The 24569-nt window shown below is 38.9% G+C and overlaps 1 protein-coding gene across 3 annotated transcripts in view; it reads left to right on the top strand.

Moving 5' to 3' along the window:
- The first annotated feature begins 10777 nt into the window (after window positions 1-10777).
- DIAPH3 (diaphanous related formin 3) overlaps window positions 10778-24569 on the top strand; it is a 247857-nt gene continuing 234065 nt past the window's right edge. For 2 of the 3 annotated variants that reach the window (XM_083849164.1, XM_083849166.1), the window contains exons 1-2: window positions 10778-11146; window positions 18443-18475. In XM_083849164.1, the coding sequence (XP_083705290.1) occupies window positions 11006-11146; window positions 18443-18475 (174 nt within the window). In that variant the 5' untranslated portion in view covers window positions 10778-11005. The remainder of the gene's footprint in view (window positions 11147-18442; window positions 18476-24569) is intronic. The other variant, XM_083849165.1, reaches the window with a different exon arrangement.

Genomic DNA, 24569 nt, shown 5'->3' on the forward strand with positions numbered 1-24569 from the left:
AGAGTGGTGTGATCTCCAATTAAGATGTTCAAAATCATCGTTATTAGCTTGTGATGAATGCTGATCGTATCATCCAAGCACAACAACAATTCTGCATTTCATCTGTAACTGTCCAGCTAATATGTACTGAGTGAAACAAGGTTTTGCCCCAGAACAAAAATATTACAAGAAATCAGGGGCTGTCATTTACAAAGGGTAAAATCAAACAACTTTCTAGACTCTGTTGAACACTGTCACCGTAGATTAATGTGATACAATTCCTAAGTGAATGCAAAATTGTGATTTACATAACTAAGACTGATCTGAATGAATATACTTTGTATAACCTCCCAGTGTAAAAGAAACAGTTGTACAAAGACAGATTTCAGTTCCAGATACGCAGGCCAAGTTTTCCTGTTTCCAGCTAAAACATAAATGGATAATTATACCGTTCCCCAACTCCTCTCACAAGCCAGGCACATGTATAGTTTGAAGTTAAAAATAACAGAGAAGTCTGAAAGCTTTATTGAACAATGTCAACTACAAAATATGGATTATTTAGTACATATGGTGAACACTGGCAAATTACAACATGTACTTAGTGACTGGAACATTAAGTTTGGAAAGCAAGTATGTTTTATTCTGATGTATCTGTTCTGGTGAATTTTTCCAAGTAAATGCAGCAGAAACTCAAAGGGAAAATCTAGAAATCAAATAGAGTTTAGGTTTTCTAGTTTTTGCATATAATGCAAATATCAATCTTTGCATTAATCATGGTGTTTATTATTGTTAAATGCCAGGGTCCTTGAGCTGAAAGCATTTTGAACAAAAACAAGGTAAGTCCCCTTGAAACCTTGATGTCTCTTTGTAGAAGGAGATAGTGATCAGATCAGAAGCAAGACCTATCAGTGAGAGAGGCTTGCAATTAAAATCTAAATTTTTGTGGGCATACTGGCAATGAAAAATTTTAAAGAAAGACTTTAAAAGGAATAATGTAATTTCTTGTTGGTGCCTACAGCTGACTTCCTCATATAGTTAACAGTATCTGGAGAGAATGCACAAAGGTACGTATTTAGAAACCTAACAAATCGATGATGGGAGTGATGTCATGCACTGAATAGAGAGAGAGTTAATTTTTTCATATTCCAAAAGGACCCAGGGGTTGAGATGAAGTTTTGAAAGTGATTAAATCAGTATATTTTAACAGAAAGAAGGGGGTGGTGGGAGAAAGATGAAACAGAAAGATGGAATACATTTTGTCAAGAAAATGTTCTAGAAAACTTGGGTTAGTAGCAGTATTCATCCTTAATCACCATGCAAGTTAAGTCCATCCAACGGGACAGTATATTTCTAACTTATCACTTCCTGCAGTTTTTAAAGCAGCTTTATGTCCATAATGATGACAGACTTCAGCAAAAGAAGTAAGGGGAACATTAATTAACTTCTGGGAAAAAAAAAGAAAAGTGTCTTGTCTTCAATTTTCAGACTATCAAAAACTATTGTCAAAGATGTGCAGATTATCTTAACAGTATGATTATTCAAAATTTTATTCTCTGAGGATCACAAGAGAATTTTCTTGTTAATTCCAATGAGTTATTAATATTGCTAGTTAAGTATTTCTACCTTTCCTGAACTAATATGAATAGGCTTAATAAAATCTAGTGAAAGGGAGTGAATTTATTGACTGGAAATTGCTTATGTCCTCAGAATAGTTTAAGAAAATGAGATTTATCTAATTTATTTTCAGCATATAAAAGTTAGTCACCTAGTCTAAGCCAGTTATGGAAGCATCTTCTATTGTCAGTGAAGACAGAGACAGAGAAGGATCTCCAGAGGTTTTTCTTTTCCTTTATTTCAAATATGTATTTTAGGACTGGATGAGCTGCCGGGAGGCAGCTACAGGTGCTAGATTATCTTCACTAGCTAGAAAGCTTCAGTTAAGTGTAACTTCATGAACCGTAGGAAGAGCTTAGCTTAGTTCTGTATCTTTCAGATTGCCCTAAGCTGGAGAATATGAATCTCCCCTATGTATAAATGTATAATAGCCCCCATGTATTTGTGTTTTGAGAAACGGTAGTACTTGGAAATATTTTCTCATTTTAGCTATACTGACACTCATTCCCAATACCATGACTGATTTGTGGCGTGCAGGGCCATAGGTAAATCACACAATGTGAGTACAGTTAAGCATAATGACCACAGGAACAAGAGTTTTATAGTGGGTGACATTGCTGTTGGGGAGGGTAGGTGCGTCAAGCTCACCACACACATAAACAGTGCAATTTTATTTGGGACGAGCACCTTTCATTGGTCATTTCTCAGCACCACCCAGTACACTAACCTGCCTGCTGCTCTTGACGCTGAGCTGCATGCTGCTCTTGCTTCAGTGCATGCTGTTCTTCCTCAGAGAATCTTGGTGCTCTATTCCTATTTCCAGGGAAGATGGCAAAAGAGTGGATCCGTGTACTGCTCTTAATTGTGCATGCTTTGAATCACTTTTAGGATAACACTGTTCTTTTTTCCATCTTGTAGTTCACACAAAGAAAGCTGTTTTGAACGTACGTATCATCCACCCAAATCACGTATTTGAACAATCACAGCTTGGCCATCTTTATTAATATCTCAGTACAGTCAGCATCTGCAAGCCTGTATCACTTTGCAGCTCATAATATTCACTCTCTTTTAATAGGACTGAAAAAAGGTCTTTGTTGACACTTTTCTAGCTGGCAAACATGCACCTGATGTCCAAATTTGCAACTCACACAACATAAGGGTAAATAACAGCTTTATGAGCACTTATTAGGGCATAGTGATCGATTCCTCGGTGTCTCCCCACTTGATTTTTAATCTTGGCACAGGTTATTCTAACTTCATTGAGAACATTTCCTTTTCATTGGTACCAGCATGATTGTTCAAAACAAGGCGGAAATGAGCTCGTGAATAAAAAGGAACGCAGCTTCATAGACAGATAGGGAAAAGGAATTACATTATTTTCCAGGGACTGATGGACACATAATCATGGATTTATTTATTTATTTATTTATTTCAGATTAATGCTGGCTATAGAAGTAACAAACAAAAGGGTTGAGCCTAATGAGACCACTCAAGGGATTCAGAAACAGGGTAGATCCTAGCATATCTCATACCACATCACAGGAGAGAGGAGAGACCTTCACTTTGCCAGACAAACTACTGCAGACAAGTGTAAAAGCCAATGAGACCTTCATTGGGCAACCTATCTTCCCCTGTGCTGTATAGCCCAGATTCTTCATGCCAAGACTTTTTCCAGATCAATGAATCTTACTGTCATAGCTCTGAGCACACAAACAGGCCTTAATTATCCTGAGCAGCTTCACCTGAGGCCTGCATTCACACCATCCACTCCTGGGCTCCATTTAGTTCCATGTCAGGGCTTTCTGTCCCTGTTTTGGCTCTACTGTAGGAGTGCTGGTCTCTGGCCACAGCCAGGAACCCTGTTGATCCTGAGCTGTGGAGTGACTTCCACACTCGACCTGTTTCATCACTGTAGACATGCCCACACATGAGCAGACTGTGTCCGACCCTTGTTACCTTCACAGGACCTGACAATGACCTTTGGATTGACTTCCTGGCTTGACCTCACACCTGCCTCATCATCTTAGGCAGGTTCATCTTTCTGGACTCGTGGAAGAACCTGGGTCCCATCCCTGGGCTTGCCTTGCTTCGGGGTGGTGAGATGGGCCCTGGCTAGCAAAGTCCCTGGCCCTGCTGGCTGTGGTGTACCCCTCAGCTCCACATCCCTTAGGGAGAGCTGGCTCTCACCGTGCCCTGACGCTTACACAGAGGTTGAGATTTTGCTCTCTGAACTTTCTGCTTATGGAGGAGTAACGGAAACCACATCGACTATCCTGCAGTTGTCTCGACAAGTACATTTTGGTTTTTCCTTCTGCGAGGTTGTGCCACAATAAACTGAAAACATTGTGAGAGGATATTGTCGACTACTGCCAGCCGAAAGGCACCCCTGTAACAATTACAATAATTTTTCTCCTTTTTGCCACCCCTGCCCCTTCAGACAAACACTTGACATTTAGTTACTTTTCCAAGTCCTGGAGGATGACCTCTGTATTGCAATTCAACATAATCTCCCTCATTTCTGTAGGAATATTTTGTAAAAATAAGTGAGAGCATTCATTTTTTCTTAACCACCCGCTTTAACTTATTATAGCGGAGGTGAAGGAAAAAGGAAACTTATGAAGTTTATTCTGATTCATACTTGTCAGAAAACTGTCACTTAAGAAACTAGCTTAGTAGTTCTTGTGATACAAAGCACACCTTCCAGATGCATTCTTCATCTTCCTACGACAAGAGATGACACTTCTGTACAACATAAGAATAGCAACACATTGTACTCAGTTTGTAGAAGTGTAAAGTTATGTGCCCTACAGAGCCATTAAAAATCAGGCAAGGTCACTGAAACATGCCAGGGAACAGAGGATCAAAAAGTAATACGCAGATTGGAAAGCAACAGGGTGAATTCAGTTACCCACAAAATCTCTGGTTTCGTATAGAATATATTTCAGGAATTCTCCCAAATGAGATTTTTTCTTTTACAATGAGAGGAAGGATTTTTCTTAATGTACGCATACGGTGCTAACTGTAGCTGAACATTAAGTTGCAATAACTGTGATGTGATTATATCCATTATTCCTGTGAGAGGAAAAAACTGGAATGAGAAACTTAAAAAGATGGATTAGAGTAAGAAAATTGGTCAAAAAGAAATAACAGCTCTATAAACAAATTACAGTCAATTTTGAGACTTCCACAGTACATAACTAACTCACCAAAAGCATTATATATGCACATACATGTATATGTTTATACATATATATCTCAAAATGATTTATCTGTCAAAAGATAATCAGGGTTTTTTGAAAGCAGAGAGTATCATGTCCTAATAGAAAGTAATATAAATTCTTGTGCATAAAAATAGAAGACAGAATCTTAGAAGGAAATTTGAAAAGTGAAGCGTAAAAAGTGATGGAAGTATATTAAAAAGGAAAGCTACGAGGAATTCAGTGAGTTATCAAGAAGTAATGGAAGATAATTATGTCCCAGCATTCCGACATAAGCATCGAAAACTTTATGGTAAATGCCCTGAAAAATTTCTGTGCTTGATCACACTGCTATGGACACTTATATCCAAAAAGAATGTCATCAGAGTTTTCTCCCTTGGAAATGTATTTTCTTCTTTTGGGAAAAACAAAACAAAACAAGCAAACAAAAAACACACAACAAAAACACTTTGTATTAATTTTGCTAGGGACATTTAATAGTATAATGGTAGAATAGACAAGGTCTGAGCAACTCATTTAATTCTGTAGGTGGCTCTGAAAATCCCACACTTGGTATAAAATTATGTAACATAGCCTTTACTGCAGCCCATGATACTCAGGCCACTTACAATTTTTAATTTATATTAGCTGTCAGGCTTGGCCTAGTCACTTCTACTGGAGTTAGAACTGAAGATAATTTGGCCCATAATTAAATTACAAACCTGAACTTTATAATAATGTAGTATGCAAAGTATCCTAAATAGTACCACAAATCACATCTCCAATATCCTCATAAAGATCCATTTGATGAACTGTATAATGGACTTTCTTCACTGATTTTTTTCCTATCTAGGCAGTATCTTGGAGGAGGTATATTAAATTTCCTCAACTGACTGAGAGGATAGCCTAAAATATTTTGTGAGAAATTATTAGTAACATGTAATCTACAATAAATTAATGGAGCAAACTACTTTCCTACTTCTTATATCCTCATCTTTAACAGGGTGACTTTGAAAGCTTCAAAAAGGAGAACGGTGACATTCAGACTACAACTACTTCTGAAAGTCCTTAATTTAAATTCTAGCTAGAAAAAAAGTGTGAATAAATACATTGGATGTAAAATTTTGTTTGACATTTCAAAAAGTTATGACTGATATAAAATCAATAACAGGACTGTGACATATGCTGTCTTCAGAGATACCTTTCTCATCTTTACATTCTGCTACACAGCTACACGGACATGAGGAAACAGCCTCAGGTTGGACCAAGGGAGGTTTAGATTAGATGTCAGGAATAATTTCTTGATGGAGAGGGTGGTTAGGCATTGGAACAGGCTGCCCAGGAAGGTGGTGGAGTCACCATCCCTGGAAGTATATAAGAGATGTGGCACTTAGGGACATGGTGGACATGGTGGTGGTGTTAGGTGATGGCTGGACTTGATGACCTTATAGGTCTTTTACAACCTGAATGATTCTGTGATTCAGTACCAGCAGAATCTGCTGAAACCATTTGTTTTGTTGCTTTCTTCACTAACAACTCCCATGTAATAATTAAAATTGTATAAAAGTATTTTAAAGACAAATCTCAGTGGAAATTTCATTTCAGACTGAGGCTTCTAATTACATCTTTGTTAAATGACTGGAATTCAGTGCTGCACATAACAGAAAAGGAGCCCTCCTTTTATAGTATCTCTCCACAACCTGAGTATTTTCTATAACTGTTACAAGATACATATTGCACTGATACTTAAGACTGGTACTTACCATTGTACAGGTGTGACTGCCCAAAAGAAGCAATAAAGAATCAGAATCAAAGTCAACAAGTTTCAGGTTTCCAAAAGTATTTTTGTTGGTAGCAGAAATGAGTTGCAATAAATATGACAATCATCATATCTTTTTTTTTTTTTTTTTAAGGGATAAGCAACAAAACAACAGTTTTCAGAAGAAGCTATTTCAGAGATTTTTAAGAAACTAGAAATATGTGTTCCAAGAGGCTTGTTGAGTTCAACTTTACCAAATCTATGATCCAAATGGTTCAGAGCTGCTTATCTCTACAAATAATTCATCTTCCTGGATAAGATACCATTTTCTTTAATTACATGTCCTGTCAGAAGGCCCTAGTACAATCTAAAATATACCAAATAATTTAATGCTTTTAATAAAGCATTTTCATAAGACAAATAGCATCACTCATTCTTAAACCACCGCATGAGTAAAATGATCTTGTTACCAAAAAAGAACCCAAGGAATCTCAAGAAAAATTATTATTTTTTTAATAGTTTAGCTGAAATTCAGATTTCTGATTCCCTTTAAGTATATTCATAGCAAATGGAAGTTTTCTCGCTGAAGAGCTTAAGCAAAAGAAAAATTCAGTCCTGTATGGAAAGACTATTAAAACCCAAACTCCTTTTCTTCCCATTTCAGTAGACTCATAACTCTGCAACTAGTCATAACTATGTAACTGTGTATCAGAAGATTTCTAATAGTTTTTCACTTGTAAGGACATCAGGTGAGTGTTTTGTTAGGCTGAAAAATTCTAGTCGATTTCTTCTTCTGATTGTTAATCATGATCTTACAACATAGAGTTCTAGCCACAAATTTTCATTTTCCCAAATAAATACACACTATATATACATGTATATGTTGTATTATAACATAACATAATATAAAATAACATATGACTAAATGACAATCAAATTATTTCCAAGAAAGCACAAGAATTCCAGCTCTTTCTTTTATAGGAAAAAGCATAGTAAATTTTCTTCAACAAGACCTTATTAAATTAATTTAAATTTCATTTAATTCTATTTAATACATGCACAACATACATTTTCTCATAAATTTAACATAAATTTTTTTACTTATTAGTATGACAAGCCAGGTTCTTTAGTAAATTTAATATACGAACAATTTGAGTTTTTATCTCCATTTATCTTAATAATGGAATAATAGGCTTCTCAAAATACCCATGCTGTGAAAATTAAGTAACACCTAACCCATTGGTTGCATTTAAGGATATCACATTGTAGTACATTTAAATTATTAGTGACTGCTATTAAAACAGGAAAATGCAACTGTCAAAGAGTTCCTTAGATAACAAACAGGATCAATGGGCTCTAAGAAACAGCATCAATATGTTAACATGAAGACAGGCTGTGTTTTCCAACTTAATTTCTATGAGCATTAATTTGGCAATCCTATAACTTAATATCGGTGTAAGTCCTTTATTAACTGCTAAAGAAGGTCTAAGATACATAGTCAATTGATATGATTTACAATAGCTGTGCAAGTTTGAGGGATTTGGAACAGAAGAGCCCGTTTGGTGCTTTTCATGAGAGAAAGAAGAAATGATTTTCCTGGAAGGTCACTTCCAACAGTCATTTGTTTTGCTCCTGCCAAGCCACGGGAACTGGGGCTCTGGAAGGTTTTGCTTGCTGAAGTACTTACATAGCGTTAGCAATAAAGACTGTTAAAATTGTATGATTGCTGTATAAAAACAACAACATTGCTCACAAAATCCTTTGTAACTTTTATGTGACAGTTTCAGAGGATGTATGTAAGTAAAGAACAGTTAATTAACTGTTTTATATTCTTCATATAGGCAAGAACTAGGCATCTCTAAATGAAATATGGAGAACTGCCTAAACTCGGTCAAAAGCCAGCTTACAAATGCAGTACACAGGGATTTATTTGAAAAACTGCCTCCCTGGAACAATGAGTATCAAGAAAGTATTCATTTTTGTAGGTTTAAGACTCGAGTCACAGTATAAAAAAAGAGATGGAACAGAATTGGGAGAGTCTAGTTAAATCACCAATTCAAAGGACAGATTTTGGAAATACCCCTATGTTTAACTTTATGCACTTGTTTCGTCTCACACGTTTTTATAACTGAAAAACTCTCATTCCAGAACAAAGATAATGCAAAATTACCAAGCTATATGCGTGTTCCAGACAGTATGCATGCTCCAAGTATAATCTCTGCACAGTTACGGTATTACTGGTTCATTCTCACATGTTCTCCTCAGTTATGATTAATCTTGACCAACAAAGCAATTGGAAGAGTGTATTTGTTCTGTCAAGCACCTAAGAAGCACAAGAGGGGCAGTGTGAAAGATAATAATAATTGATCAAAAGTACTAACGTTTATTTTTGGCTTAGTAAAATTGTCTAATAAATTATTCTCTGTAGTGTTTCTCTATTATTGCAATACAGTACTTTGAAAGTGATATATTGGCACAAGCCATTGTGTTCTACCACAGCGCAATTAGGAGGTCCATTTAAACAGCTTTATCATACACATACATAGGCTGATTAATTTTCTAATCAAATGTTCCAGGAAATCATTAACCATGACATTAAACAGTGTCGTGCTAATTATACTCTCCACAAAGAATTCCAATATAAATTTACAAAAGATCTACAGAAATGTGCCAAAGAACAAACAGTTTAATGTATTCAAATAATTCCAGCATCTACTCTAAGTAGCCCCACAGCTCCCAGCCTTGGATCCCAGTCCTGCAAAGGTCTAGTTTGGGGCTGAATGCTGCTCACTGCATTTTATCGGAGTTCCACACAATTGCAGGCATTACATTTTGTAGGTCACTACTTGTGTGAGTCATGCTAAGAAACGGAGATCTTTAATTCTATGTCATTGCATTGGAAGGCATTCAAATTATTTGGAAGCTGTGTGTAATGCAATTTTTTGGGGTGGTGGTGGGACATTTTATTTTTCACTGCACTCAACACAATGCTAAATGATAAAAACAATATGGGAACCTGAGCATCGTTCTTACTGAACGACAGAAGAAAAAGGAAACCCGTGCTGCTTCAGAAAATAGTCTAGGTACAAATGAGAAATGTTATCTTTTTTCTTAATGATGCCTAACTTTGAGATTTAGAAACACATTTTCCTCTATATATGCCCTCAGTTTTCATTATTATTCTAGCTACTGTTAATTTAAGATAAATGCAAGGTATCGAGCGCATTAACAAGAATTCAGTTCCTTTCTCAAGCATATAAAATTCAGTAATCTATGGGGCAATGAGATCTCTATTTACTTGCGTTTTTCCCCATAAAATGCAGAATCTTGGAGGTCCATCTGTTACAAAAACAAACAAACAAACAACAACAACAAAAAAACTTCAATAAACAAAGAATGCAGGCACAGCTCCCTCTGTACTTTGTGCTGGCTTTGCCGGCAGTTTACAGCTCCTGGGCCCATCGTGAACCCCAAATCCCGTCCTGAAGCAGTCAGGGGAACCCCAAATCCTGTCCTGAAGCAGTCAGGGGAACCCCAAATCCTGGTCAGTGCAAATACTGCTGCTGTTTTCTGTAGGGCCAATCTCTCCCTTGCGTTACTCGGCTTTTGAAGAGCCCGTACCAACAAACGTGTGTCAGACAAACATACACCATTCTGTACGTGCACAAATATATCGTTTATTCGCATTTATCTCTCCATGCACACACCCTTCACCCGCTGAGGGAACCACCCTGTCTGGGCCAAGCGCCACAAACCACTGCTTCCCTCGCTTTACGTAGCGGGATAAAACTTATTAGGGCCAAAATTAAACCACACCAAAATAATACAAAAAGTACTTCGACACCCCACTGGCCCGGGCCCTCCCCGCCGCCCCCAACCCCGCGCCATGTCCCCCTCAGGCTCCTCGGGACTACAGCTCCCGTCATGCATTTCGCCGCGCGGCCACCGCTTCCCTGCGCGGGAACGTGCCGCAGTGCTCCCTGGGACACGTAGTCCGGCTGGGGGTGGGTGCGTGGGGGTGGGCGTTACCAGGTGCGGCCACTACCACCCCGCGCCAGCCCGTTCACAGGCGATTGGCAGGAGGCCACCCAACCGCGAAGAGGCGCCGCCGCTCCGCCGCCGCCGATTGGCTGGGGTGGGGGGGCCGGGGGGCGGGGCCGAGGCAGTGGCGGGGCGATTCGGACGGCGGCGGTGGCGGCCGCACGTTCTCGGGCGCTGACAGCCGTTGGCGGCCGTTAGGGAGCGGCCGTTGGCCATCCCCCCCCACCCCCCCCCCGCCCTTTCCTCACCCCCATCCCTGCCCCGCTTCGCCGCCCTCCTCCGGGATTAGGGGCTGCCGCCTGGAAATCCGCCGGCTGGAGGCGGTGGCTTTACCCCCGGCCCCCTCCCTCCTGCTCTGCCCGGCTTAAGCCGCTCTAATCCTCCTCCTCCTCCCCTTCCTCCCCCGGGCACGGCCATGGAGTCGCAGCGGCCCCGTTACCGCGCCCCTTCCTCGCCGCCATCCCGCGGCGGGAGGGAGCCCGGGGGGCTCCGTCGGAAGGGCCCGCCCGCGGCCGGCAGCGCCCCGGAGGCCGCGGAGGGCAGGAAGCCCAAATTCGTGAGTACAACCCCCCCCCCCCCCCGGCTGAGGTTCCTGCCCCCCTGCTCCCTGTCCCCTCTGCTTGGCCTTCCTCAAAGGGCGTCGCTTTCTCTCGCAGCACACGCTTTCAGGTCTTTTTCTGGCAAAGCTTTATTTTCTTAGTCGCTGCGCGGTGTCCAGGAGGCCTCCAGCCCTGAAGTGATGGTACTCCTGCTGGGACTGTCACGTTTGGTTTTGTCACGGCAGTGTGACCTCTCTAGTGAAAAACTGACTCCTAAATGTAAAGGATTTTGTTCTTCCTAACCATGCCTTTACAAGGTTTGGCTAGCACACCAAGAAATTGGGCAGCTCAGAAGAGCAAACAATTGCCTACAAAATAATGTGTATGTAAGATGTGCTTGCTATAAACTACCTGAGGTTTCCAGATGTTAAAACTGGGACAAATACATGTTCTACATGTCTTGTATACACCACACACAGACCAGGTGCATGCCATGCTCATATTGAGGTGATACGCATTAATTTTTATGTTCAGCTCATGTGCTCTGAGCTGTGCTATGCACTTACAGAAGAATTACCGTAATATTTGTGTACTACATTCCTGATTCAAAGGCCTCTTTGCGCAATGTGCAGTACCTGAGTAGCTGTCACTGGAGCTTTTGGAAAGGTGTGCCATACTTCACTTGCAGGTAGTTGCAGTCAGCCAGTACGTGATATCAAACTGCTGGCTGGACAAACCTGTTCGGGAAGGTCACAAGTTGCTCCTGGCATTCCTGGTTCCTGGAATCCTTCTTGTGTTGTGGTTGCTTTCTGATTGCTGTTCAAGCAGAGGCCTCATGCCTATTTTTGCACATTAAAATGTGCATGTATGAATCAGAATCTCAGAATGACTCTGGTTGGAAGGGACCTTAAGGATCATCTGGTGGGATGCCACCCACTCGGTCAGGTTGGCCAAAGCCCCATCCAGCCTGGTCTAGACTTGTGGCCAAGAGCTGTTTGCTCATCTTCATAACTGGTTAAGTGTTTTCTACAGGTGCTTGCATTTTAGCCGTGCAGCTGACATGGCTGGGAACATTCTTCAGCCTAGGGGCCATGGAGGAAAACCTGTGTGTTCTGCCCACTCCAAAAGGTTGGAGTGTGTTACTGCTCTGTGACTCAAGGGCTGGGTTATTCCTGTGGGAAGCAGGAGACACAGATTTGTTTGTAATGGAGACTGACAACAGTATTGAGGTCAAGATCTTTTATTTACTGGCGATAAAATAGCTATTAAGTTCTAACTCAAATAGGATATTGCCATCATTTCCAATGTTTTAACACATGTTTGGGGGGAGAGAAGGAATTAAGGTGTTGCCAGCAGTCCCCTGTCCCCCCTCTGACCATGTGTTAAAATAGAAATACAAAAACTTGTAGGAATTATAACACTGCCAGATATGTGATACAAGCCACTGCGATGTATTTTTGGAGATGAAGTCAGATTGGCTCTTCAGTGAAAGGATGCTTCTCTTTTGGTACAGATGAGTTTCTTTTGGCTGGCCTGGAAAGTCTAGGCACGTATCAAGAATGGCTTTGAGCATGTGCAGATGTGGGCATCAGCTGACTGGCTTTTTGAGGCTATAGTATTAATAGATATATATATATATACACCAAGCCACAGAAAGCAAAGGAAGTTGAATTTGGGAATTTTACTTCACTTTGGTATGCAGTCATCTTGAGGGTGTGGCTTTACATATTTTTCCCCCGGTTTCCGAAACTCTCTAAGTAGGGATGACTGAGAATATCCTGAATTCATGAGAATGTCTTGTGTTTGCAACTTTCAAAAGTGTTTGACCTTAGACAGCAGTCCCATACTGCATCTTGATAAGTACCCTCAAAGCAGAGATGTTGCCCTGGGATGTTGATATGGTACTGAAGAATGACAGTTCTCTTTCTAACCTGGGCTGTGTTCTAGATAGGCCATTAGCACGCAGAAGGCCTTAAAAAGAGTCAGAGTTGATACTCCTTGAGCAGAGTATGGGGATTTTGTCTCTGTCTTCATGTAAACTGCTGGGAGGAGTGTAGTTTCACAATGTGACTTGTGGAAGTCAACAGTTAGTAAAGAGCAGCAGACAGTTCCATGCCCCAAAATTTAAGGAGTTGCTGTAGGTGCTATAACCTTTGAACTGAAGTCTCTAATCCCTGGTTTGTCCCAAATAGTAATCTTCTGCTGAAGAAACAGACGTGGTAGTACAGGTTGTGAATATCTAAATAGCGCTCATGGTTGTAGACCTTAACCAGCTTCTCTGATTTAGGCTGGATCACTTGAAGGGTACTAAGAGAAATGCTTTTCTTTCTGTCACATCATACATTTCTGCCCTAAGATATTGACATAAAGAATACCTATCACTTCTTAAAATTAAAATTGGTAAATTCTTTCCCCTCTACCTCCTGCTTTCTTAGGAGACATTTGTGGGGGTGGGGATGAATGGTGGGAAAAGTGGTATGTGTGCCTTGACTTGTTCATATCTAACCTTCCATGTAATACATCTTCAATATACTTTCATTAGTTAAATTAGTTTGGTGTCAGAATACGTAAAACCTCTCCTCACCCCTTTGAATTATCTATAATCCAGTCATAAATACAGGGTGAGCCTTTTCTGTGTTTGGCATACTTAGAGTGCAATACTTATTCATTTAACCTGAATTATGTTTCTTATGTATTATACATTTATCAAATGCGGTTAAAATTAGCCATTAGATTCAGTGAACTAAAGTCATCCAGATTGTATTAGCCTAATTTTTCTTAGGACAAAGACTTCAAAATAAATTCCAGGTTGGTCTGTTCCAATCAATGCAACATATTGATCTATCACTTGGGAGCTACCGAGTCAACAGTAGTTAGGCTGGTCTGGAAAAGAGTTTCATTCCCTGACAGACCTTAAGGTGAAATTGGATTGCTGGTTAACAAAATTGACAGTGTTAACATGCACCTTTTTTTTTTTTCCTTCTCCCCCTAAGAATATTCTTGTTTAGCAGGAGGAAAAACTCTTGATTTTTACCACTTCATTTAGAGGAGGGAGGAAGTCTTTGGGCTAAATCGTTGTTAATTCCAATTAAATGTCTTCTTGAAGTACTGCATTCCCAAATAAACTAGCTTTTAGAAGAAGTGAATGTGACTTGTAGTTCCTCAGTTCTCTTTGTTATGATTCAGTAAAATAACATTAAAAAAAAAAAAGTGAAGGAGTGGTGGTCAGTTTTGAAGCAGTTACCTGCTTGGATTTGTTCAGCAGGTCCAGGGTTTTGGAAGAGTAGAATTCTTGGAAGGGTGGAAGATAGGCTATGATACGGTAGTATTTTAGCTTTTTGAAAGCTCTTACATTCACCGTTGAGGGTTAGAGTTTGGTAAAAAGCAGAAATGGACTGAAGAATGGCAGAGGTGGTACCTGTTTCCATTGTATGTGTCGACTGAGTAGGAAACTTCGGATATCTACTCAGCAAGTGCTTGCCACTTTCTATCTAGGATACTTTTATTTTTTGACTCAAGATGTTAGGAAATCATGGAAGTGGGTGCTGGATGACTTGATTAAGTGACTTTTAGTTTTGCTTTACTGGGACTGCACCTTGTAGGTGCTAGTCCTCAAAATGTCACCTTCAGTTCCTAGCTGAAGTTAGAAGTGTTTCTATTAATATCAGTATATCATTGACCAGTCCTCAGTGACTTCCAGGTTATGTTTTTGATTAAATTCTTTATGAAATTTGTATGAGTCAAGAAACTTTCTTGTTTGCACCGATCTGTTAAAAATAGACAAATTAACACTCGCATTTAATAGCATTTATAAATCAAAGAAAGATGTAGTTAAAAGCAAAAGCATTTCTGTTTGACTGGCAAAGAGGAGAAAGGTAAGACCGATCTGTGTCAATATCTTTAATTATGAAGTGACTGAGTTATTGCTGCAGTTACACTGCAGTGTAAGACCTTGAATCTAAATTAGTCTTTTAAAGAAATGATTGCTGAACAGATGTTACCTAAAACACTTTATTGCTGCTTTGTAAAATTGTAAATTCCTCATGCTGTTATTTTTGTTGGCATGAATTAACACTGTGGGTTATGAAATTAAATTTTAGTGCTGTGTTCTAGCACTTTGTTATATAATCTTACCTGTAAGCACCAATTTTGAGTTTAACTCATCAATGTCTAAAGAATATCGCTATGTAGAAACTGTCATGTTAAGATAATTTTGCCCTTAATTGCTTTTCAAACTACTTTCCAAGCAACGAAGAAAGAGTGTATGTGTGAAAAAGCCATTAAATAAACGCTGAAGTAGTATATTGGAAATTAAAAGTAGGAGATGCTGTTGGGTTATACTGCAGTTTCTAAAGTGCACTTAAAGACTGAGGTAGCAAAATTACTGAGGGAATATTGTGACAAAGGAGCTCCTAAAGTAATAACACCCACTGTTATAATCTAACTTACGTCTCTGTGACTTGAGTCCACAGGCTTCCTCACAACCTACAGTTGTGCTTCTACTGTGGGATCGTGTTTGGGGAAAAACAGCTTGTATTGAATCTTTTTGGTGATAGAATCAATGGCAGTGTGTGATGAGTTCTTTCTCTCTTGCCTTCTAATTTAAAAAGGTACCGTGGGTTTGTGTGATTATATGTACATTTTTTGTCTAGGTAATGTACAATTTCAACATCCAGGCTTAAGTCATCTAGTTCCAAAACTCACTGCATCTTGTTTAAATTCCTGTTTTCTTTCTCTTTTTGTGTAGTCTGTAAGCTGTTCTTTATGTATCAAGCTGTATATGTGTGGTGTTTTTATTTGTGTGAGATTTTCTTTCTTTCTTTCTTGGAAGGACATTAAAAGAAATCAACCTAGCATATAGTCTGATAAAATATTTGTTGTTGAGTCCATGTTATTTTCCTCATCTCTGTATCGTCAAATGCTACTAGCAACTGGTTTTACGTTGTGCATCCTTGCCAGAAGAGGAGGATTTGGTGAGGGAGAGGGAAAAGGTTGCCTGAGTTGTCATGTTCTAACCAGCTTTTCTAACTTACAAGTATTTGACCATAATATTCACAGACCAACATCTTCTGAGATGTCTTACAGCACTTTAATATTAGAATGCTGAAGGATTTGAACATTAGGTTGTAGTTACTCTGGGGTTTCTTTTGCTCTCTTAAGAAATCTTGTAAATACAAACCAGGCCCCGTAACACTATCTGCATAAGCTCTTAGGCAGATATTTTCAGCCTCCTGCTCTCTTAGCAGTCAGTAAGCTGGAGGCTTAGGAGACTCATATCTGTATATTGAATTTCTTATGCCATTATGGTGTCTTTAATTGGTTGCACAGCAGTCTTTTCTATTTTTTTTCTTTTTCCCCTCCAGTCATTAGCCAGATGACTTGTATCATGAGGTGTTCTGATGTGCAGCGTAGGGAACTTTTAACCTTTCCAACAATCATTTCCATTGCTAAACTTCATGGTGTAATTGAAAGGTACACCACTGGCTTGAACTATCCCGTTCACTTGGTCTTTTTCAAAGAACAAAACCTGAAGCTGAAGCACGTGCCCTTGATCCCATGGATGCTGACAGCATCTTCTGCTGAGCGCTGCAGAACATCCAGGCTGTGTTCCTAAAATGTGGTGTGCTATGTGTGTCAGTGCAATGGCATGCTGTCTGACGTGTCTCAAACTTTCATTCAAAGCAAATTACTCAGCCTCCTACCATGCTGGAGGAGCTTTACAATGGTATCTGTATTGTTTGAGGCTTAGCTGAGCATATGAAAAATGAATAAATACTTATTTCTTACAAAGTTCCATTGTAAGACCATGTGTTACTGTGTTCTCTTGCAGTTTTGATCACTGAAAAACAGAGATATCAACAGCTTTCCAAATGTGAAGTCTGGAGCTCTTTAAATTGCAAAAGTTACCAGTTATGTTGTCCTTGTAGCTGTTTTGCAAAATGAGTCATAAAACAGTGCTCCGCAGCAGTGTGTGGGGCAGAAGTCTGATCTGCCCCTGCAGTGGTAAATCTGGGGTACAGGTCTTCAATCTACTGGCTACTTTGAGGTGTTTTCCCACTTACTGTTGTTGTCTGTAGCACAGAGCGGGGTTGCCATGAGTATTCAGTACTGACCTAATTCCAGTTTTTATTATTGGTGGTTTAACTTGCATTGTGTCACTGGGTACTGAGCGTTTCCTCATACTTGATTTGCTTTTATTTCTAACTTCATAGCCACTTATCATACACTTCTTCCTTAGTGTCTCGATAATACTGAGGGTAGAGCTATCATAGTACAGTAGTTGGCTTAGCACAAAATACTCTTCAGTACTGAAGGAGGAGGCATCAAAGATGTTGCAAGCAGTAGTACTGAAGTGTTGTTGATTTGGTCATGACAACGCAAGAGCTTCTAAATCTGGTTAATTCTGATATAGCCCTTGACAATTGCTGTAGGTGCTGCCAAGCTTTGCATACGAGGCAGGGAGGGGAGCCTAAGAATAGGGAAAGAGTCAATCTCACCAAGTGTGTGGCTTATTGTTCTTCCCATTTCCCTGCTGAGCCTGTTCTCAGCCTTGTCAAAAAGCTGTGAATGGGATCCATGCAAAACGGACTTGTCAGTCCATATATTCTTTGCTGCTCCTCTTGGGTTTTATGAAAGAGCTTTGTCCTAATGCTTGCTGTGTCTGTCAGTGTGCAATGGAGTGCAACAAGAGTTTGTTCAGGACCTGTTGTTTCCCATAGCAATAACTGGTCATGGATGTTTGAATGTTGCTGTTCAGAAATACTTGTGTGAGTTTCTGCTCGTGAGAACTTCATGTTCTACTTGCAAGAGGCATTGCTTGAGAGCAGCGAACAGTCTCACTTGCTTCAGTATTGCAGCTTGGCAGCCAGAGCTTTGAACTACTGAGTTGATCTGTGTTCTTCTGTTGGACTTAAAACCTCTTCACTCATTCCTTGGTGGAGTCCGCACAGCCTTTTCCAGAAGACAATTCTATTTGCTGACTTATGGGCAGTATATTTTTTTCTAATATATATATGTTCTAGTATATTTAGGTGTAAATATGATAAAACACATGTTGTTTCAAGCTTTCCTTTGTATTCTTCTGCACGGTGTTATTCTTTTTAAAGATCAGATTGCATTTTTTTTCTGTCTGCACTGTATTTCCCCCCCTCCCAATTTGCTGTGTCAACAAAGTACAGCTTGTGAAGGAAATTATTACAATTCAACACTGAACTTGCATCTTCTTTTGAATAACATTAACTGTAACTGACGCTTGCTTTTTTTTTTTTTGACTACACAATTGTGACATGACCGGTTTCCTGTTTGATTTACAGCATTTAAATATCAAGACACTGACTGATGATGTGGTAAGACAACTTATGTTTCGCTTTGGCTTTGCTAAGCTAATAACCTTATTGCTAATGCGATATAAACAACCTTTTTTGCTACAAGAAACTGTCTTAATTGGGGAGTTAATTTAGTTAATTAGTAAAGTCTCACTAAACTGTTAATTATCTGTAACATACTCTGTTTGAGTAGTGAAAAACCTATAGATGGTCTAGAAGTATGTTGTAAGCATGGCTAAATGAGCTTGACAGATAATTTTGCCACTTTGTGGTATAATTAAGGGATCTATGATTGCATGTTTAATATTAAAGTTATTTAGATTGCATGTCTGGCTTAAAATACCATGTTTGACTAACAGTTGCTTGTAAAAACTCGTTAATGCTTACTTCAAACAATGTTAGGTATGTTCACTGTTGTGCTAACAGTGTTTCTCAAACTTCATCTGTCTTGAACAGCAGAAGAGGGTATCACCAAGCAGGTTTTTATTTCCCTTGTAATTAAAATACACTTGATTCATTGTCTGTACTATTCGTTGGTTGATAAAAATAGCTTTTCTGAAAGTGGATCGTTCTACAGAGTCTTTGAATTCACCTAAGAAATGATGTTCTGTAGGCATTTAAGGATGAGTTGTTATGACTTCGCTATCTATTTTTTGCTATATAGTGTTCTGCTGAAATACTTCTGTGCATAGCTGAGAGCTAAGTATAGAGAGCTTTACACTGGACAACGTACAACACACTTGCACCAGGAAACAGTGCTGTTCCTTAGTTTAGGAAACAATGATCCAGTTACTGTTGCTTAGCTGTGCAAAGTTGGTAGCATTGAGCATGGTACTGTCACCTTTACTCTGTAGCTTTTAAGGAAAGATTTTACATCATTTATTCCAATGGGTAATAGTTCGCATGGTAACTTGCTCTCAGCTGCGTTATGCTTTACAAAATACAGATATTTTATTAATCCTAATCTGTTTCTTACAAATACAGTTTTGTATACCAGGAACCATGGAATATGTATCGTTTCTTTTTAATTTTATTTCAGATAAGTTAGCAAAATTTCAGTATCCTTAATGCAGACTGCTTTTCCGTATTTGGATTGTACTGGATTATTCCTGAGATGGTGCCGATGAATCCTTGTAACGATGAGACCTAAAACACCTTGTTTTTAGAACACAGTCGACTAATATATGTTCCTTCTAGCTTTGTTGTTCAGACACTATGAAGGCAGGAAACTTATTGCACAGAAGAGCTGCAAGTAGGTATCTGACTAAGTATCTACTTGAAAGACCACAGTGGAAACAAGCCTGTTTCCTAACTCAAGTGCTGCACACTCCGGTAAATGGTTTGTAAGGCTCAAAAATACTGTTAATACGCAGATTTTTTTAAAAAAAAGACTTATTAAAAAGAAATCTGCTTACATGTAGACAAAAAATAAGTGCTTACTAAAATTGCTTATCTGTTGTGTAGACTGATTTTTTTTTAGCAGCTGCTGTATAGAAAGAAAGGCTTTATAATTTGTGGTATATAGAGGAACAGGATTCATGATTCACATTTAAGATGTGACTATGTACAGGCCTAAACTCCATAACTTCTAATATTCTACCATGAGTTAAATGATGTGCTTTCCAAGAAGGGTAAAATCATCTCTGGGAGAAGAACGTATTGGGAATAAGAAGTCATCTAATGAAAGGTGTTCTTCTGTGCGTTTCTGTTTATGTAAGTCTTTTTCTTACTAAGCTCTACTGCTACCAGTGGAATTTCTTATACTAAGAAGTTAATCTTTGACTGTCAAAGAAGGAATATATATTTTTTCTAATCTTCTGAAGCTTTAGGGAAGAAAAAGAAGTTAAGATGTCTTTGACTCAGAATCTTTGTCAGTAACTTCTTTGATCTTGCATGAAATATTTTATCTGGTAAAGGAAAGTAGTGGTTTCTTTTTGCTTTCAAACACACTGAACTAAATTAATACAACCTTTATTTTGCTGTATGTTCCCCCTTCTCTAAGATTAATAAATATTTCAAATGGAGACATAGGAGTTTTGTCTATCTCTCTCTACTTTGTATGTTGTTAATGTTACAGCAATTCTTTGTGTATCTATTAGGGTGTTAGGGCAGACTTCCATGACTGAGCTGTTGACTTGTCTGACTAAAATGACTGACAAGATGTCTGGAAGATTGAGCTACGCTGTAGTAGTTAAGCAGATTCTCCAGATATTAAATTCTGTTTACTGAGGATACAAATAGTGGGCAGTCAAAAATATGATCTTGAAAATTGGAGGGTGGCATTAGTTTTTCATCCTACAGACTTGCAAGGCAGAATGTGAGGGGCACCTGCAAAAAGAGAAGCTACATACAATGCTCTTGTTTTTATCCCATCAAGCAGGAAGTAAAGATTTTGTACCTGTGTACTTAATACCAGATCTTATCTATTAGATTGTGCTCACTGATCATTGCCAGTGTCTTGATGGTCTGTGTGTGCTTTTTTTTTTTGTGATAACAGGAGGGGAAGTTTGTTCAGTACTTATCATAATGCAGTTTAGGCTAAAACTGGACGGTTTTGTAATCATGCCTCTTATTAATGAGGTACTAGAAGTAGTAAACAAACAACACACATCAGGCAGTCAGGATTTTTCTGTGATACAAGGTCTCCTACTTTTCTAGAATAAAGACTTTCCTGTAGTGCAGCAACATCCTCTAGAAATACATAGTCCTTAAACTTGTCTAGGGTGGAAAGTCTGCTCTTCATCTGACAAAGCAGAAAACACCAGGATTCATAACAATTATCTCTTTTAGCACTTGAATCTGGGACTTTTAGGTTAATTTTCTTCTCCAGAAACATTCCAGATCTTTGCACAGTGATTTTTGGACAGAAACAGAGCATGACATTTTACAATTTCTGTCTTGTAAAGTTGATGCAGATTGATCTGATTGGTATAGCTGGACAAACGGAATATGAAGATACAAGAGTGATTCTCCCTCTTGCTTAAAGGTTGTCAAATCTGTTGGATTCATCCTTAACTTGAGAGGATTTTGCATAACTTGACTTGTGTGCTTTATGTGGTTCAGGCATCACTGTTCCTGGTGCTAAACCGAAATGCAGAGATTACAGAACTAATGCCAGAAACCTCAAATCTACGTGGTAGGATGCAGCTGTTGCATTGGCATATTAGCTTAGGTCCAGACCAAGGCACGTCATGTCTGACCAGGTAAGATCAGGAGAAGAAAAGAAAGGTAAGAAAGGAAAAGTCAAGGAATCTGACTGTGGTAGAAGAAGGAACTAGTTCTTTGCTTCTTTTTCAGTATAGTGCAAAGTATATCTTCTGTGGCAAAACCACTGTAACTGTGTTACTGCTTACCTAGCTTGTATGGAATTGTGACTGTCATAGCCAAGACTCTTGCATCCTGCATAAACCTAGTATTTCCATCTGGTACCTGCTAATTTGGTACAGCTGCTTCTTTTGGTTCTCTCTCCTTCCACCTCTCCAAATGCTGGGGTCCTGTCACTACAGTAAATAGCTTAAACAGAGTATATAAAGAAAGATAGCTTGTGTTCCTGGTGTATTTTATAAAATTTAGGTTGCTCAGCCAGTTATGAGATAATGGATTAGGTGCACCACTTTATGTTTAGCACCATTTAGATGAACTCTTCATTGTGAGATATGTGGACGGTGTGCATGGTAACTTTTGATTTTGGAGACCTACAAGATGTTGCACTCGAGTTTTTGCTCCAAATATGGGTAATAGGAAATACACTTTGTATGCGAAGTCAAAAATTTTTAGTCTCACTTTATAGATCTAATATTTATACAATAACCAGTTGTTATTCGTTGCATTGATACCAATATTCATAGTCCAAATTATCTCTGTAAAAGTCTGACTAAATCCTGTCAGAAGTTGTTCTACAAATACTTTCTGATATTCATTCATTTTCTCTGGAGTCATGCTCTTTCTTCCACTGCCTGTTTGGGTCTGAGGGCTTCAGTCTGGGAGAGGAGCATAGCAAACTGGGTGTTTCCCAAGTCCTTCACTGAGCACCGCATCGTAGGGGTGGGAGCTTCTTTTTGCTGGAAGGACTATCATGTCTACAGTTGGCTTTTATTTTTTTCCCTCTCTCCCTTCCACCTTCTCATGCAATGTCAATTTAGAGGAAGTTGCAGGCTTGAACTGAGGAAACAATATTGATGTCAAGATTGTTCATTTATTTTACAGGTGTGGCTATAGGTACCGTTCCCATAGATCTGTGGCAATTGTGTCTGAGGGGATGAATTGTCATGCTATAGCAACCATGAACTTTGGAAGAAATGCACAACTGACAGTTTTGGTGGACAGTTTTTCTTCTCTGTCTAAAGAATTTCAACTTCTTTAGATAGTAAATCTTAAGTACTCCATGTATCAAGGATCTGTGAGTGAGTGTTTGTAGTATTCCTGTGCTTACGGAAATATGAACTTTGTGTTTCCAAGTTTGATATAGGTGCTCTAAAGGCATGTCAGAAAACAGTTCTCCAAAACATCATATTTCATTTCCTTAAGCTTGGTTATAATTCTCTTAAGACACTCAGAACCTGCTCATATGAGAATCTGAGAACTGTTTGGGTTTTTTATTCCCTTCTTCGTGCATTCGCTTCCTTGAGCTTATCTAAGACACGGAGAAGAAAGCCAATACCAAGTTGATCTAATGTTCTGTCCTTGATGTAGGTAACCTCTGCTGCTAAATCACTTCAGTTGTTCCCTACACTCCTTCTCTGTGGCCGTAAATAAGACCAGCCATGCCAGTTGATTCTGCTTGAATTGTTGGCTCCCAGAACATTCACAAAGCAAAGCTATTAGTAGCATTTCTCAGAAAATAACTTTTATCTAGGAGTTGTCATCTGCAAATGGTTAATCACCTTCAGCCTAAATTGCTCAGTTAACTCGAAACTGAATACAAGTACCATGGGTTTTGAGAGCTGTAATAATTTAATTACAGTAAAATGTGCTTGAGAATCTATTGTGGCATTTGTTTTTTACATTTAGTTCAAATTCAACAACATAAAGCAAATAAAACTGTGCTTTTAAGTAGACCATCTGTGTCCATAAGAATGAATCTGGATTTATTGGGCGACGTGTAATCCTGCGTGTCTGTTTTGTGTAAAATTTCACCTTCAGTTGTTAGCAGCCTCAAAGATCCCATGAAAATTCTTTCAGCAAGTCACATTCCATCAGTAGCAGCTGGTGCCATCGAGTTTTTCCATGGATGTCCTATTCTCTTCTGAGTAGCTTTCTCTTCCTGAGAAAGGCATTGAATCAAGGCTGGAGTGGAGCACTGACAGAACTAAGGAGCTCTTTTTGTAATCATGAGTATGGTTATACATGCATCTATTGGATTTTTAATTAAAAATAATAATCTTACAACAATAAACGATTTGTGTTAATTAAAAGGGGGAGATAAAGATGAGCAAGGCAGGATGGCAGGTGGAGTAATACCTTTAATTCCTGCCTGCAGCTCTGTTAGAAGGTGATGCTTTGTTCAGCATGGGTCTTGATGTGATGTTGAGCCAGCAATTAATCTAGTGATAACTAATCCACTGATTCCTGCATTATCAAGCGTGCAAGTTCAATAGACAGTATTGTTTTATGAAGAATGGTATAAGAAGTTTTCACTGAGATCAAAGTGAGAGCACAAATACATGTACTTTTGAGGGACCTGATCAGAAAGTGGGATGAGCCAGAAGGTTTGACCTAGGACATTTTTTGGATCTCGTTATAATTTTGATCGTCAGGTCCACGGTATGCACATAAAATTGGTTTCTTATTTCATAGGCTCTCCATTATTCTACAGAGAGACTATGAAATAGAAAACTAATAAAAGTTTGGATGCCATTCATACTGTGATGGCTGCTTCATTTTGGCTTTTGCAGCTATTATTCTCATTATCAGTGATTCAAGTTGTGATACCTAATTTGCATTCAGTCTGAAATCAACTCTGAGGGGCTGAATGCTGCTTATCTGGACTTGCCATTTTATCTTTTTCCTTAGCATTGTGTGTCATGGAATTTTTTATAGGCTTTGAGAATGTCTAGAATACTCATTGTTTCAAACAGTGAAGGAGAACATTGTATAATGCTTGATAGCAAGTGTG

The sequence above is a fragment of the Anser anser genome (assembly GCF_964211835.1).
Source record: "Anser anser genome assembly, chromosome: 1".
Lineage (NCBI taxonomy): Eukaryota > Metazoa > Chordata > Aves > Anseriformes > Anatidae > Anser > Anser anser.